Raw genomic sequence first — 15300 nt, forward strand, 5'->3', positions numbered from 1 at the left:
AATGCGTTCTGCATTCATTTAGACCTGGAATTAATATGCAGTTTTCCTTATTCAGGTAATCAATCTAGGTACAGATTGCATGTTAATGGCGGGTGTAAATGGGTAAAAATGTCTTTTTCAGAGCCTGGGAGCCACAGCAGTTTGTGCCTGAGGAGTTTCAGTTTGTGTCAGTTTGTTCAGTGTCTGAGGAGCTTTAAGGGTGTTTAGAAGACATGTGAATTCACTCTTTTACCGGCATTCAGCAAAGTAAATAACCAGGTCATTGAAGATTTGACCTGTGGCTGGTTTTACATTAGTCTTGATGGATCAGTAAAATTTTCTCCACTGATTATGTTTTTAAGCTTGTATGTGTCGCACAAGTTACAATGGAATAATTTACTCTAATAGCCAAGTGCGAGACAATAAACTGTAATTTATAAACATTTTTGAGTTGGACAAAACAAGAACAAGATGATGTCTAAATATTTTCTTTAATATACTCATCAAAAGTAGCCCCTATTAGTTCTTAGTACATGATTTGGTGTAGACTTAAAAGCAGACTGAGGCTCAGCTACATCGTAATTCTATAAACGCTAATGAGGGCTTCTATTCTGGCACAATATTGCCATACTTTTGAATTTTAATAAATTTGATTTTAACCAGAATTTGGATCCATCCTGTCGCACTTCATTTGATTTAGAGGAAAGGTGGGGCTAAGTATTGTCTCCATAACAATAGAAGTAGTATCAGTAGTAAACAGACAACAAGAGGGGACCAAGAATTGAACCCTGAGGAACACTACAAGAACGAAGAGCAGCGTAAAACAAGTAATCCCCTGTAGAGAATGAAAAACGCCTGGATGAGAACCTCTCCAGTACTGTTCCTCTTCAGCCCACCTGCCACTTGAGAATACGAACAAGAACATCGTGATCAGCTAAATGCATCACTTACATTAAGTGGATGTAAGTGATGCATCCAGCATCAGCACACATATCATACATAAATATGATGTCAGATATTTTAGACTCAGAGCCATGCATCTGGTGCAAACGAGGCTGTAATTTAACAAAAATTACTTTAGGCCCCTGAGATATTTTCAGCTGTTTAGCTATAAACCTGGAAAATATTTTGGAAGTGAAGGGCAACTTTGAGACAGGTCTACAGTTAGTGACGGAGAATGGGGCGAGTTTCGCATCATAAAAAGGTGACAAAGCCTCTCCCATTTTAAAGGCTCCAGAGAAACACAGCCCTCTTTTGACAACACTACTGGTGTAGCTGTCTTGGCTCTCTGTATCCCATAATGCATTTTGAAGTGGTCAGTGATGGACGAGGTCCCCATCAACTCATAAAGTTGATTGGCGCTGTGTGGTAATACCCTTTCACAATATGCACTGTCTAGGTATTAACACTCATTTGGTTGTGATAAAAAGATAAATGGAAGTTTCATGCATACAGTATTTACTGTTAATTTGGTACACCGGTTGCCAAAAAACTGAAGTCTGTCCCTGTTCACCACTAGGATGAGGGGGAACTTAAAGGGGGAACCGATTTTACACATCAAAGTTTCTTCCCAGGTCACTGGAAGTACCACTGCATATGTGAAAGAAAGTTGTATAAAGCCTTTTGTAGCTCCAGAGGGAGCTGCAGAAAGTCTGATAAATTCAGTGTGTTGGGGCAGACAGGTCTGAGAATGCCAAAAATCTGGGGTTGTGGAGTTAGAAAGAAGTGAGCTTGCCAGACCTCTGTAGCCTGCTCCTAATCTCTGCTTGAGGTTACATTGCATAATACACCCAAATTAGAGTTACATTGTGGTTAGTGCAGGCACTAAGCTTTGACAAAAGAGAAAAATGCTTGAGAAAACAAACACTGTGTTTCCGGTTCTGCTGAATCAATTTTGCTTCTTTGTTTTTTTTAAGTGTGCATCACGACACCGAGGGTGGTACAGGGGTGAGTCAATGCTAAACCAGTGGAGTGCTCTTTTAACAAATGTACTTTTGACTGACTAACATCAAATTCTTGGTGATGAATTTTTGACATTATGAATAGACAGCAGCTACCCAGATGCATCATCAGTTTTGGACTGTGGTAGACCAAGTCATTGGGGGAGAAGGCACACTTTCAGACAAAACACACACCTTCATGTTCTATGTCCTTTGCAGGATCCAGCTCTTCTTCAGTCTTCTAAGAGGTGTTCAGCCACAATGTAGTAAATCCTTCTTAAGTGTTAATGTTAAGTAATTTGCATGCATACAAATCCACACACAACGCCTATGGCTATTAAACACATGTCAAATGCAGATTAAAGAGGTGATTAAGTCCCATTAATGTGCTGTTGTGGTTTCCCTGCAAGGCTGAGTTACCAACAGGGCAAAACGGGTCAATGCATCAAGGCCCTAGACCTACAGGGGTCCAAAAAGCCCGAGGCAAAATGCGTATCAATTGGACTCTGGTAATTTGTCTAATTGCAAAGTTGCATCATTATTACATTATAAGCTAATGTGACTGATCAGCTTGGTAAGAAACACAAGCACATTCAGTCTTATTTCCTTGTTCACACTAAAGGTGCTATACGTAAGTATTTCAGTTAAAAACTTTAAAAAAAACTTTAAAACTAAAATTATCAGCAGAATGTGAAGAAAAAACAGTTTGAACATTACGGGGAGCGATGGGTCTGGCTGTGTTCCAGGGCGAGAACATGTTAACTCTACCTAATTAGTGTGCCAAAGATAACAATGTGATTCGTTGTACACACGGTAGATTTTTTAGGTACCTAGTTCACTACTAACGACGTTGTGAATCTTCGGTTTTAAAACAATATATGGTTCAATTTAATGATTGAAAATGAGTTTTTGCTTGATTTTCACTTTAATCTGCTACGAAAACAATCGGTTTTCTTTTACCATGTTTGGCTTTTCATCTGCAGCAGCCACACGTTTAAGGGTGTTGTCATTTTAAAACATGACTGTGGTTCAGGTGTCATGATGATGAAATCTGGATATGAAACACATGACGTTCAGTACACTGTGAACTACACAGGGGCAGTCAAGCAACATTGACACATAAGTCACAAACATGGATGAAGACAAGAGCTTGCCCAAGTGAGTAAAGACTTAAAACTTATATTGTGTTATATGTTTATATATAACGTATTTCTATTATTTACTCAATTTTTATTACTAATGTGACTTACATGTCAGTTATTACCCAAAGTTGTACTTAATTATTCAGTGATAAGTTCAGTATGAATATAAATATGAAGTAATTAGAGTATTTTAAAACTGATGACAAATTAACTTTCTTAATTAATAACATTTAACCTTTTTGAGCATCTCCATTGACAGAACAGTCTTCTATTTATTTTATTTATTATTCAGTCTTTTTCACTTTTAAAGAAAAGAAATAAATTAAAGGAGATTGTTATTCACATCAACTTCAGATGGGGAATTTAGAGGAATGAAGAGAAAATAAAAAAAGTTTACCTGTGAAATTCGATGTTTTAAACCTTTTTAACAAGATATGAAAAGAGTGGACACAGAGTCATTGTCCGTGGCTGAGAAAGTATGTGCTGGAAGTTTTTTGACTGATATATTCGCAGTGACATTATTTAAAAACTTTGATACATGAAAAAATACAGATAAGAGGATTACTGACAGGCATATGTGAAAAAAATAAAAAGTATAAAACTAATATTAAAGCTATGATTGTTTTTATCAAAAGCTGTATTTATAGATAGATAGATAGATGGACTGATTGATTTATAGATTGATAGATAGAGAAAAACGCACAAGAAAATTGAGAAATATATTTATACAATGCTCAAAGACAATAAGAACTAAATCTAAATTCTAAATCTATAAATGTGTAAAAAAGAAAGAAATGACACTGAAGAAAAATAAATCCTGAGATGAAAGTAGAAGATAAGATTTAATTCCCACCCAGTTCTCTGCCAGACATGCTGCCTATTGTATAACAGCTGGAGCTTCCTTCCTGCTTTATTTCCTAAGTCGTCTACCTGCACCATTATTTCCTACTAACGCAATTTCGTCCCTACAGTCACCTCAGACTTTGACATTTTGGTGTCTTTATTTAGGAGGCCATGGGACACCTGTCGAGAGGTCCCCATCATTGAAGACGAAGAGACACCGTGGAAACTGATCAAACTTTTAAAGAACATCTCTCTGTGTTTAGTCGCTGTGCTTGTGTTTGGGTTGGCGCTATGTAGCAAGGTTTGTTCTGTGTAAATTTGTCTTCTCAAACGTTTTAGAAATATTGGGGAAAAAGGTTTACAAGTAGTCTGTACTTCTAAACTGTGATTCCCTTCCTCATTCCACGAAGCACTTATATGTCCGTCCTGTTTTTGACTTTTCCAGACTTCTTTCCTTCTCCTTGTCACCTTGGCCAATGAAGGCACCAAGACCCTCCGAACAGAGCAGAGACCTGTTGCTCTGCTCTGTATCGGCTGCTCTCTAATCGCCTCCAGTGTCCTTCTTTTACTTAAGAGCATCTGGAAGGCATGTTACAAATCCTCAAAGCTGCCGGCCAGAAGAACAGTAGCTTTGGTGAGAACCCTGACAAGATGTCTTAACTCACTGCCTCCTTCTCTTTTCAGCTACACAGCAACCTAAGCACCTAATTTCCACATCAAACAGGTCAAAATAGTTGTATTTAAATGCAAAACTACCACTCAAAAAGAAACTACTGCTAGGAATTTTTTTGATGACTGGAGTGATGCAAACTTAAAATGTAATACCAGTACCAGTTGAGTGGCTTCACATGCTCTGGAAGTGAAAACGGAGAGTTATTAGGTGTCAAATGAACACGAAGAAATGATTTTGTTAGGGTTCAATTTAATATCACAAACCAAGACATAACATTTAATTTATACAGAAAGTATCTCAGCTGCCTGAACAAACAGCCCAAAAGTTGCTCTTTTATATTTACCTGTTAGGGACTGGTGAAACCCTTTTACAGTGATGTCTAACTTGTGCTGAAACAGAATATGTGCACCAAGCAAATCCTGAGGAAAATGTAAAAGAAATAATATGTTTTTTTTTCAATATATTTTAAAATGTCTTACTCTTCTGCTTTTGTTCTTCTTCAGGTTCTGTTCTTTGAGTTTCTGGTGTCTGTGGGTGCAGCAATTCTCACCATCGTGGCGATGCCCCACTTGGACATCGTGACCAACGTGACGATACTGAACGGTGTAGCCGTCCTCGCTACGCTCCTACAGATAATCGCTCAGTGTACTGCCATGGAAAGGAACCGCCTCCTGCTGCCATCCATCACCGCCTTTATCCTCATTTTGCTCGGTTATGTCCTGTTCCTCTCTTTATACATCATGAAGGACCCTACTGATAGCAAGATGGCCATTTGGGTGGGACTGGCTGTTGGTGGGTCCTTCTTGGTGTCTTTCAACTGGTGGGAGAACTACCTCAGAGTGATCGGTGAGAACAGCAGCTCCGTCTTCCTCCAGAACCTGTGTATAGACGTGACAAAGTGCCAGAACATCCTGCACATCCTCTCCAGCCTGCTCAGGATTGCGGTGACCGCCTCTGTGCTCGGAGCCTACGTCCCTCTGGCCAAAATGGACTGGGACATCGTGACCTCCATCCCGAGCCGTGAGACACGGATTATAGCCATCACTGTTGGGGTCCAGCTGGTCTCCTCGGCATTATGCCACTGGTTCGCTGTGGCAGCCTGCAAGATGCATGCCCTGCGACGATGCTTCATCATGCCTCTGTACCTGGCCTCACTGGCTGTGATGGCACTGCTCGTCATCCCCGTCATTGTTTACTATCAGGACTACAAAACAAGTCTGAACGGGACTGCAAGCATCAACTTCACAGGTTACTGCAGTGTGGTTGTGGATGGAAGAGACCGAAGCCTGAATGGCAGTGTGTTCCCACAACTGGTTTTGGATGTAACACACACCCTGTGCTTCCTGGACATGTCCAAAATAACTGACATTGGCCTACTCACGGGTAATGAACATACAGTATATGACCTTTGCCGGTTCTCAGCATCTTCATGTAAAGCCCACAGAGAGTTCTCACCTATTCTCATGGTTTAAGGCATTATGGGAAATGTAGGGTATAACTAAGAGAAGTAGAAGCTGGTGTGGCAAGTTTATCATGTCATAAAATAACTCCAGCTACCCAAGATTAAGAGTGTACTTTAAGGCTGGTATTTTCCTTTAATCCTTCAACCCTTCTTCCCTCAGGCTCAGCTGTGTCTTGGTGGCTCGGTCTTGTGTTGGCCACGCTTCACCTCTGGTACCTCAGTTTGTATCGCATCCAGAGGACCCAAGACCTGTTCATCAGGAGGCTCTATGAGGGAACCTTTTTGGAGCAATCGCTGCTTCTAAACACTCGATTTGACATCCAGATGATTGACAGACCCAAGCAGTAAGTGTGGGTGGTGTGGTGAGTTTTTAAGACAGATCTTGAGCTAAGATTAGTCAAGGGTTCTGCTTTCTGGTTAGTTTAAGGCTAAGATTAGTTGTTTGAAAATTTATTTTAACTGTGTAGAAAAATACCATTTAACTGTGGCACAGCCTTTGCAAATCTGGGCAAGTCTGAGGGAAGAAAGGTTTGCCACATAATACTTGAGAACCACTCACTTATGGAAACATGCAGTAAATACAGGCTTGACCTTTAAACAGAAGCTGCAAAAACCTGGCACCAAGAAGCACCATAACTCATGTTCAACTAAAAGATTCCAAGGCATCCTGCCAACAAAGTCAGAAAACAGATGTAGTCAAAAACCTGTCTGGCATCTCCAGCTGTATTAATCAACAAATCCTTCAACAGGTGTGCAAAACACCAAGACAGGTGCTCAGAGAGTGTGTACAGAAAAATCCCTCAAAAGATATCTGATTAACCCCGGAGCGTACTTTCGTTCAGAGGTTTATGTTGGTGTGAGGATATGGTATAAGTCGGGAGATGAAGCTCAGGGATGCAGATGTGTATGTATTCATTTACTGGAATGAAAAGTATTGAAAATTTGCATTGCTTTCTTTACAATGCAAATTTTGTCATTTCCAGATTCAGACCACTAGACCCTGTAAAAGTGTTCCTTTGTGCGACAATGTGGCATGAGACCTACGACGAGATGATGAAGGCACTCATTTCAATATTTCGGTAAGTTTCCCTTTAAAAAAAAATCATGTTATGGAGGGTGATTTTTCTTCCAATTTTAGCAAAGTAATTTTCTTAGCTTTACATTTTTTGTAAATAGTTTGGTTGTTACCACGCTGACGTACATGTAGGTTTTCTGAAAAATGGCCAATACACAGCATTATATGAACTATTCAAAGTGTCACTGGCTGGCAGCTGTAGAGGAACCATACATTTGGATTTTGTGCTCAAGGGCACTTAAGTTTAACACTTGCCATCCAGAAGGACAGTTGGTACGTAAGCACGGCTGTCCAGAGAATTTTCGTCAACCATCTCCGATTGTACAGTCAAGTCTCTTCACCTGAGTTGTCTTTTAGGGCTTTCAAATCTTGAAAATTCATGGAAAAAGTAGACAGCCTTGGGGCATTTTAACAAAGTACCTCTGTTGAAGTGTGACTACCTCCAGATTCATTGTGATAGATTTCTGATTTAACTTCAACATCATCATAGTAGCTTCATGTGAACTCCCTAGACTGGACAAGTACAATCCAAAGAAGGGAGGAGAAACCAGTGATGTGACCTTTGAAGGCCACATCTTTTTTGACGATGCCTTCAGAGATGTTCCCGGGAGTCAGGGGCGGCATGTCAATGAATATGCAGAGATGCTTGTGGAAATTATCAGAGAAGTTTACAGGTAAAATATGTGAAACTGTGAGAGTTTGTTCACCGAAAATTGAAATGACTGAAAAGCGATCTCTGAAAGGTTCACATTCTCACACACTGTTTCCTTAAATGAAGTGGAAGTCTCCTTTATCCTCTGCCATCAGCATCTTTTTGAACATCGATGAAGGCCTCTTTGGAAAGCGGCCGCAGATCCCTGATCAAAAGCTCGTGAGGACACCGTACGGGGGGCGTGTGGCGGTCACCATGCCTCACGGTAACAGTCTGGTTGTTCACTTCAAGGACAAACAACTCATCCGCCACAAGAAGAGATGGTCTCAGGTGGGAAAATTATGCAATACAGGTCTATTTCGATCCAGTTTAAAACTTCTGTAGCTTAAGCGTGTTGGTTGAAGCATAAAAATATACCTTAGAAGGCTATTGGCATTGTGCAGGGAGATAGGTGGATTTCAAATATTATTACCATCCATATCCAACATAAACCTGTTAAATTAGTGGATTATAATGTGAAAAGTGCTAAGTCTGATCAAAACCGTTGCAAATGAGTCGTGTGAAGACACGTAAAGATGTGTCTCTATCAGAGAGGCTGTGCCAAACATTGTTTGACATTTCACAGGTCATGTACTTGTACTACCTCTTGGGTTGGAAAGTTGTGACAAAGTATCATGAAACGGAGGAGAAAGGAGAGGACGAGTCTGAGCTGAAAAGAGAGCTTCAGGTGAGATGTGAGAAAACACAGGATCACACACGTGCATGCAAATATGAACCTGTGCATACAAATATATATAGATATATTTCCATTCGCAAAGCAGTACAATTGTGCCAGTTTCTCCAGAAAGAGAAGCACAACACCTACCTCCTGGCTTTAGATGGGGACACAGACTTCCAGCCGGCTGCTGTGATGCTGCTCATCGATCGTATGAGACTGTACCCGCTGGTCGGGGCAGTGTGTGGCCGGATCCACCCCACTGGGTCAGGTTGGTCAAATAGAGTTAAGAAAGGCGAACTGGTTAAAATGAGTCTGATTACAATACTCTATCAACAATAAAAATGGCTGCCATGCTTTTTTTGGGATAGAAGGCAGCGACTATTGCACCTAAATATTCAGTTGGATCTAGGAAGGTGTTATGTGTTTTGGGTTAAAAAGCAGGCGATCAATTGGTTAGTGTATACTGTACTTTGAATTGACCTAAATCCAAAGTTAATTTGAGCATAATGATGCAAGACCTCACTGCTGAACTCGTAAGGAAAGCCAAAATTATACTCTGTAATCAATGCAGCAAGATGGTACAGTCAATTTATCATTCCTCCTCGTACCTCATGCTTTTTGGAGTCTACTCGTTAGCAACTTTGCCCTAGTTTATGTAATAACAGTTCTGTGTTTCCCTGGCAGGTCCCATGGTTTGGTACCAGAAGTTTGAATATGCTGTGGGTCACTGGCTTCACAAAACAGCGGAGCACGTGTTCGGCTGCGTGCTGTGCAGCCCCGGCTGCTTCAGTCTGTTCAGAGCAGCGGCGCTGATGGACGACAACGTGATGAAAAAATACACCATCAAGGCCTCAAAGGCTCAACACTACATCCAGTACGACCAAGGTGACAGAAAAATCAAAGGAGCAGTCGGTGAAAAGAGACGCTTCATAGCTTCTTCTGGCCCAGTCCTAGAACTGACTGTGGCTAAATGCAACAGTCGTAGAGTAAATGCACAAGATTGCACTGTAAAAGTTTGGGTTTCCAAGGGTTAGATGCTAGCTAACTGGCTTCCAGGTTGGTGAGTCTGCTGAAAAATCAAATTAGATAATTAAAGGCTCACTAATATTAAGGTCGCAAGCTGATGTTGCTGTATTACAAAACTGACCAGATGTGGTGGAAACATTTTCAGCTCCCAGTTAAAACAAAGCAAAACAGAACTGAATCATGTTCAATTGAACTGTACTGTACTGATGCCACCTATACAGTCAGAGGGTGAGTCAGGTTTCAGCACAGTAGCCTTGCATACTTGAAGAATGCAGCTGGGGTCTGTGTCTAAAGCACAAAGCAAGCTGCTTCTAATGGCTCTGAAAAGGGGCAACACTTTTGATATATTTTTCATATTATTATGTATATTTTGTCCGTTTCAAACTTACACTAACACAGTCTCTGCAATCATTTGTGCAGGCGAGGACCGCTGGCTCTGCACTCTGCTGCTGAAGCAGGGATGGAGGGTGGAGTACAACGCAGCCTCGGATGCCTTCACCAACGCCCCAGAGGAGTTTAAGGAGTTTTACAACCAGGTGATTACAAGAACTGCTCAAAATTGTTTTTCTAATTCTGCTTATTTTGGCTGGCTGTTATGGAGATCACTGCTGCTGAAAACTGTTCATGCAACACCCCTGGACAAGTTCCAGGTTTGCTACTGTGCCTTGCCTGTTCTGGTTTCTGAAAAGGAATGAACTCTATTGTGCAAAGTCTTTTTCATTGAGGAGATAATTACGGTGTTGTGTCAATATGAAGTCCAGTTACAATGATCCTATTCTAATCTTGGCATTATCTCTGTGATTATGCAATTGTGAAATAAGATGTAGTTATTCAAAGTGGGAATATGTAAAAAAAAAAAAAAATTTCTGAGATAACTTTTTTTAGAGACTGAGTAAAGACTGATCCTGGAGACAGAAATACTAATAATGGTTTTCTCATGGTGCCAAAAGCAGCAATTTTTCACTCTTCCTTTAGCCGAAAACATGCTGGTTCTTTGCCTGAACCTTTAGCAAGCTGCAGAAACACAGAAATACCCTGACAATGCGGCCATTTGGTCTAATAATTTAACATTTTACCACATGATGTTCACTTGCGGCATTCAGCGCCGTCGATGGGGACCATCCACCATGGCAAACATTGTGGACTTGCTGGGCACCGGCAGCCTGATTACCAGCAGGAACCCGTCCATGTCCAGAGTCTACATGCTCTACCTGCTCTTCGGCTTGGCCTCATCCATCCTGGCGCCTTCCACTGTCGTCCTTATGAGCGCAGGTCAGGCTTGTTTTGGTGTTAGAATTAATGTTGTTCTTGTGCTAAATTTAAAAAAACAAAAACAAAACAAAACATGAAACATGATCCCGTGGAAAATTATAACCCTTTCCTTCCTGCTTCAAAATAAAATCTAATAAAATCAACATCAAGACGCGGTGCCTCACGGAAAAAACAAGACAGTGACAGCAACCAATTCACAATGAATATGTACTGACATTATCATTTTTTTCTTTGACACTATGCAGTCGAAACAGTTTAACTATCAATGGCCTGTTCAAATAGGTGATAGAGTTAATTTTCTTGTCATTATTCATCATTATTAAAAGACATTTTAACTCACATTTGAATACCAGCATTCATTGCTCAGGTGGTAAACCACTAACGGAATGAAGGAGGTTGTGATTTAGCAGATTAGATCAAAGTAACACAACTGTATGTTTGTCTCCTGTTCTCCTTTCAGGTAGTTTGACAATTTTGCTTAAAATTCATCCCAACGCCGCTCTGGTCCTGGCTGTGATACCTCCTGCTGTCTACCTCGGCATCAGCTTCAGGATCAAGTCAGACACTCAGATCCTTATTGCAGCAGTCTTGAGCATCCTGTACGCGTTCCTCATGATGATAACAGCACTTGTAATAATAGGTATGTTAGACAAAAACTGGACAATCAACAAAGACTGCTAAAACTAAAAGCTTTCTCGTTTCTGAATCTCGTATTCCATCTATTTATCCGCCCTCAGGCAACATCGTGAAGGACAAAACCATCCTGACTCCCAGCAGCCTCTTCATCATTGCTCTCGCCGGCTTTTACCTCATCACTGCGCTCATGCATCCTCAGGAGGCCGGCCTGGTGGTCTACGGCTTGCTTTACATCCTCTGCATCCCTAGTGCCTACCTGCTGCTGGCTATTTACTCCATGGTCAACATGAACAATGTGTCCTGGGGCACCAGGGAGACGGCGCCCGCTGCCGGGGCGGCCAGACCTGAAGCCGCCGCCCCACATACTAAAGACCAGAAAGGTAATAGTTGATAGCAGTTGAAACATTAAAGATGACTAGAGTGGATTGTTGCGCTTGTATATATTTTGAGAACAATAACAACCCCCTAATTGCCTTGAACTGAAACTCATTTTCACCTTTGCAGCTAAAGACGCAATCACGCACTTCCTCTCACGGGCCAAATGCTGTAAAAAACTCTGCCGGAGAGGCAGTGCAGAGGAGGTCACTGCCAGTAAGGAGGCCCTGACCGTGGCGGCAGCAGAGCCTGAACCTCAGCCCCAAAACACAATTGTGGGGGATGAGACGTGGCCAGAGGAGGAGCACAGGTAAGATCTGGAGGTGGAACATTGACCGGAGGGCCAAGAAAAGTGTAACCACTCCACAGCATGAAACCAACCTCAAGGTTTCACGACTAGATATTTTAACTATTTGCTGGTAGTTGTTAACTAATCTAATAGTCATCACTTACCTAATTAAGAAAAACATGAAAAAAAGAGAGGTTTGGTGCAGCGTGTTTTAGGCAAATTCATATTCCCAATTGGCGTTTTGCAGCATAAAATATATTCTTTGAATTAACTTCAGCATCAAATGTAATGTTTGCTAAAATTGTATAATCCATAACAAGTGAATAAACATTAAACAATATCCTGAGGTGTAAGCCTTGAACTGAGTTGAATTGAATTGTACTTTCTTTCAGACAAGAGGAGCCAGCTTTCACCTGCCCTAACCAGTGTAAGTTCTAATATGGGAACATTTTGCAAAAAAATTTAGCCTGAAATCTCTTGCAAAATTGCCGATTCACGGGCTTTCATGTCAGCTAACATTTTCCGGCGTCGCTCGTTTTCTCCAGGTTGGGTCACGCAGCTACAGAGTTTATCTGATGACATGCGCCTGCAGGAGGATATACTTGACCGGGTGTGTATTTTTATTTATTTATTTTTTCATCACTTTATAATTGTGTTCTTCTTAGTAATGTTGTGTGATTTGGTGTCTGTTTGACTGTGACCACTATTCATTGTTGAGTCTTATACTTATATATATATCAAATACTAAGATATTAACACTTCCTTATATAATTTGAAACTTTAGTTGGGCATGATCCTTTACCTGTCCTACCTGTGAATCTAAGCGGCGTGATGTGCATGTACAGTTTAACACTTAACTGAGAGAGTGTCTGTATTTCTCTGCAGCGTGAGGAGCAGTTCTTCAGACAGCTGACAGCAAAATACCTGGAGCCTCTTCCTGAGGACAAAAAGAAACAGAAGATTATGACTGATAGACTCAGGGATCTGAGAAACAAGGTAAGGCCAATTACTTCACACGTCTGTCAAATCCCACGATGACGCTGTTTATTCGATATGTGTTATTAAATTCAACTCGTTCATCCGTGTTTTTTCCTCCTCATTTCCAGATAGTGTTTTCCTACTTCATCATCAACGCCTTCTGGCTCGTAGCGACCTTCACCATGCAGCTCTCGGGAAATAACATCCGCATCGTGTTGCCGAAGGTCGACTTAAACCTGCAGTTCACAGGAGAGTACATGTACATCGACCCGCTGGGCTTCATGTTCCTTCTGTCATTCGCCTTACTGGTTGTCATCCAGTTCATAGCCATGGTGTACCACAGGTAACCAGTCGGATCAAATCAAAAGAGTAACTTTTTTTTTTTTTTTTGAATAGATCAGTCATTCCTTTTTAACTTTAACTGCCATGTTGTGTTTTTTTTGCCCCAGAATCTACACCCTGATCCATTATGTGGCCTTTCTGAGCACAGAGTCCAAACCTGAAAAACAAAAACATCAAGTCAAAGAGGTACTCACACCTGCTATACCACGGCAACTGCTGCAGCTACCACTGCCACTACCGCTGCTATTAGTTTCCCTACAGCTACCACTGCCACTACCACTGCTATTAGTTTCCCTACAGCTACCACTGCCACTACCGCTGCTATTAGCTTCCCTACAGCTACTACTGCCACTGCCACTACCGCTGCTATTAGTTTCCCTACAGCTACCACTGCCACTACCACTGCTATTAGTTTCCCTACAGCTACCACTGCCACTACCACCGCTATTTGTTTCCCTACAGCTACCACTGCCACTACCGCTGCTATTAGTTTCCCTACAGCTACCACTGCCACTACCGCTGCTATTGCCACTACCGCTGCTATTAGTTTCCCTACAGCTACCACTGCCACTACCACCGCTATTTGTTTCCCTACAGCTACCACTGCCACTACCACTGCCGCTATTAGTTTCCCTACAGCTACCACTGCCACTACCACCGCTATTTGTTTCCCTACAGCTACCACTGCCACTACCGCTGCTATTAGTTTCCCTACAGCTACCACTGCCACTACCACTGCTACTGCTACTGACTCATTACCGTCACCACCGATAATATCTCTACCACTGCCACAGTCACTAGTCACGCTACTGCTGTCATTGCTCGCGCTACGTGTTCCACTGCTGCCACTTCTATCACTGCCACTGATGCCACGGCCGGTAGCTCTACCTCTATTGTTATCAGGGCAGAAGGAAGTCTTTACGGCAGCATAGCGTGTCACACCCCGCCCTCCTGACATTACGGTTAGGAAAAATGGAAAAAAAATTTCTCGGCAGGCCGTCAGCGCCAAGTTGTTGCTCTGGGTGCAGTAGTGTGGCGTCGATATCTACTAATCTTCTGAAACCTCCGCAGGTAAAGGACCACGGAGATGCTGACAGTGACGAGGTGGCGTATCCTAATGTGCTCAACAGAAACTACAACCACGGAACTCTGGTGTAGACAAAGAGCAGCCATGCTGTTGCAAATGAAATCCCCTAAGCAACACCAATAAGGCAGTAGCCTAAACAAAGTACCGTTGATGACTGACATCTTAGGCTCATTCCTTTCAGTTTTTAATGAAAACACCCTCATGGAAGTATTTAATTTAAATTTATGAGCTCAACTCAAACACGTTTCATTGGTAAGTCCACGCATGCGGATGACAAAATGTAGAAAAATTACAGATTAAAAATACCGAGAGCAACTTGATTAATGTCAGATTCAGAGAACGGCCGCCTCAAGGGAAAACAAAAGGGTATTTGTCACGAGAGAACGACTGTCACGTTGCCTGAATGATAGGAAGTCATTTTTTTTTAACTTTTAATCTCAGGCGTCTTTTACTGTAAGGCTTCTGCACTGACTGTCAGTGCAGCACAATATGAAGATTAAATTTCAAGTTTTTGAGGGCCGATGTGGAGAGAATTAAACCAGACTTTATGTCATTTTTCACTTTAATCACTTTAATCCTGATTGTGTAAGTTATTGTTATGGAGCGTGTTACACGAGTGACTCTCCTACGGAAGGAAATATATTTTTCTATTCTGTATGTCAAGTAATAATAAGTAATAATCAATGATGACAGCGTCCCTGTTTCTCATTACAGCACTTTGTGATGAACTTCTCTGATCTAATATGGTCTTTAATCTTTATAAATTTACCCCTGTGGTGTAGTTTCTCACTGAATTGCACCCTGGGACTCG

The 15300-nt window shown here is 41.6% G+C and overlaps 1 protein-coding gene across 1 annotated transcript; it reads left to right on the forward strand.

Annotated features, from left to right (window-relative positions):
- The first annotated feature begins 7741 nt into the window (after positions 1–7741).
- LOC120786466 (chitin synthase chs-1-like) lies at positions 7742–14560 on the forward strand. Its single transcript, XM_040121938.1, has 16 exons — positions 7742–7788; positions 7922–8096; positions 8392–8435; positions 8565–8752; positions 9169–9369; positions 9931–10046; positions 10614–10782; positions 11243–11422; positions 11520–11798; positions 11923–12103; positions 12475–12509; positions 12628–12692; positions 12968–13078; positions 13189–13403; positions 13510–13588; positions 14474–14560. Exons 1-16 carry the CDS (start codon positions 7757–7759, stop codon positions 14558–14560), a joined length of 2157 nt encoding a protein of 718 aa, XP_039977872.1. The 5' UTR covers positions 7742–7756.
- The last annotated feature ends 740 nt before the right edge of the window (positions 14561–15300 follow it).

The sequence above is a fragment of the Xiphias gladius genome, chromosome 24, assembly GCF_016859285.1.
Source record: "Xiphias gladius isolate SHS-SW01 ecotype Sanya breed wild chromosome 24, ASM1685928v1, whole genome shotgun sequence".
Lineage (NCBI taxonomy): Eukaryota > Metazoa > Chordata > Actinopteri > Istiophoriformes > Xiphiidae > Xiphias > Xiphias gladius.

What these genes read in the sequence shown, in the direction of transcription:
- LOC120786466 (XM_040121938.1), top strand. Translation starts at nt 7,757, where the DNA reads ATGCTTGTGGAAATTATCAGAGAAGTTTACAG. An exon ending in TTAAGGAGTTTTACAACCAG is followed by an intron (nt 10,047 to 10,613) that starts GTGATTACAAGA and finishes TGCGGCATTCAG; the next exon opens with CGCCGTCGATGGGGACCATC. An exon ending in TCAGGGATCTGAGAAACAAG is followed by an intron (nt 13,079 to 13,188) that starts GTAAGGCCAATT and finishes CCTCATTTCCAG; the next exon opens with ATAGTGTTTTCCTACTTCAT.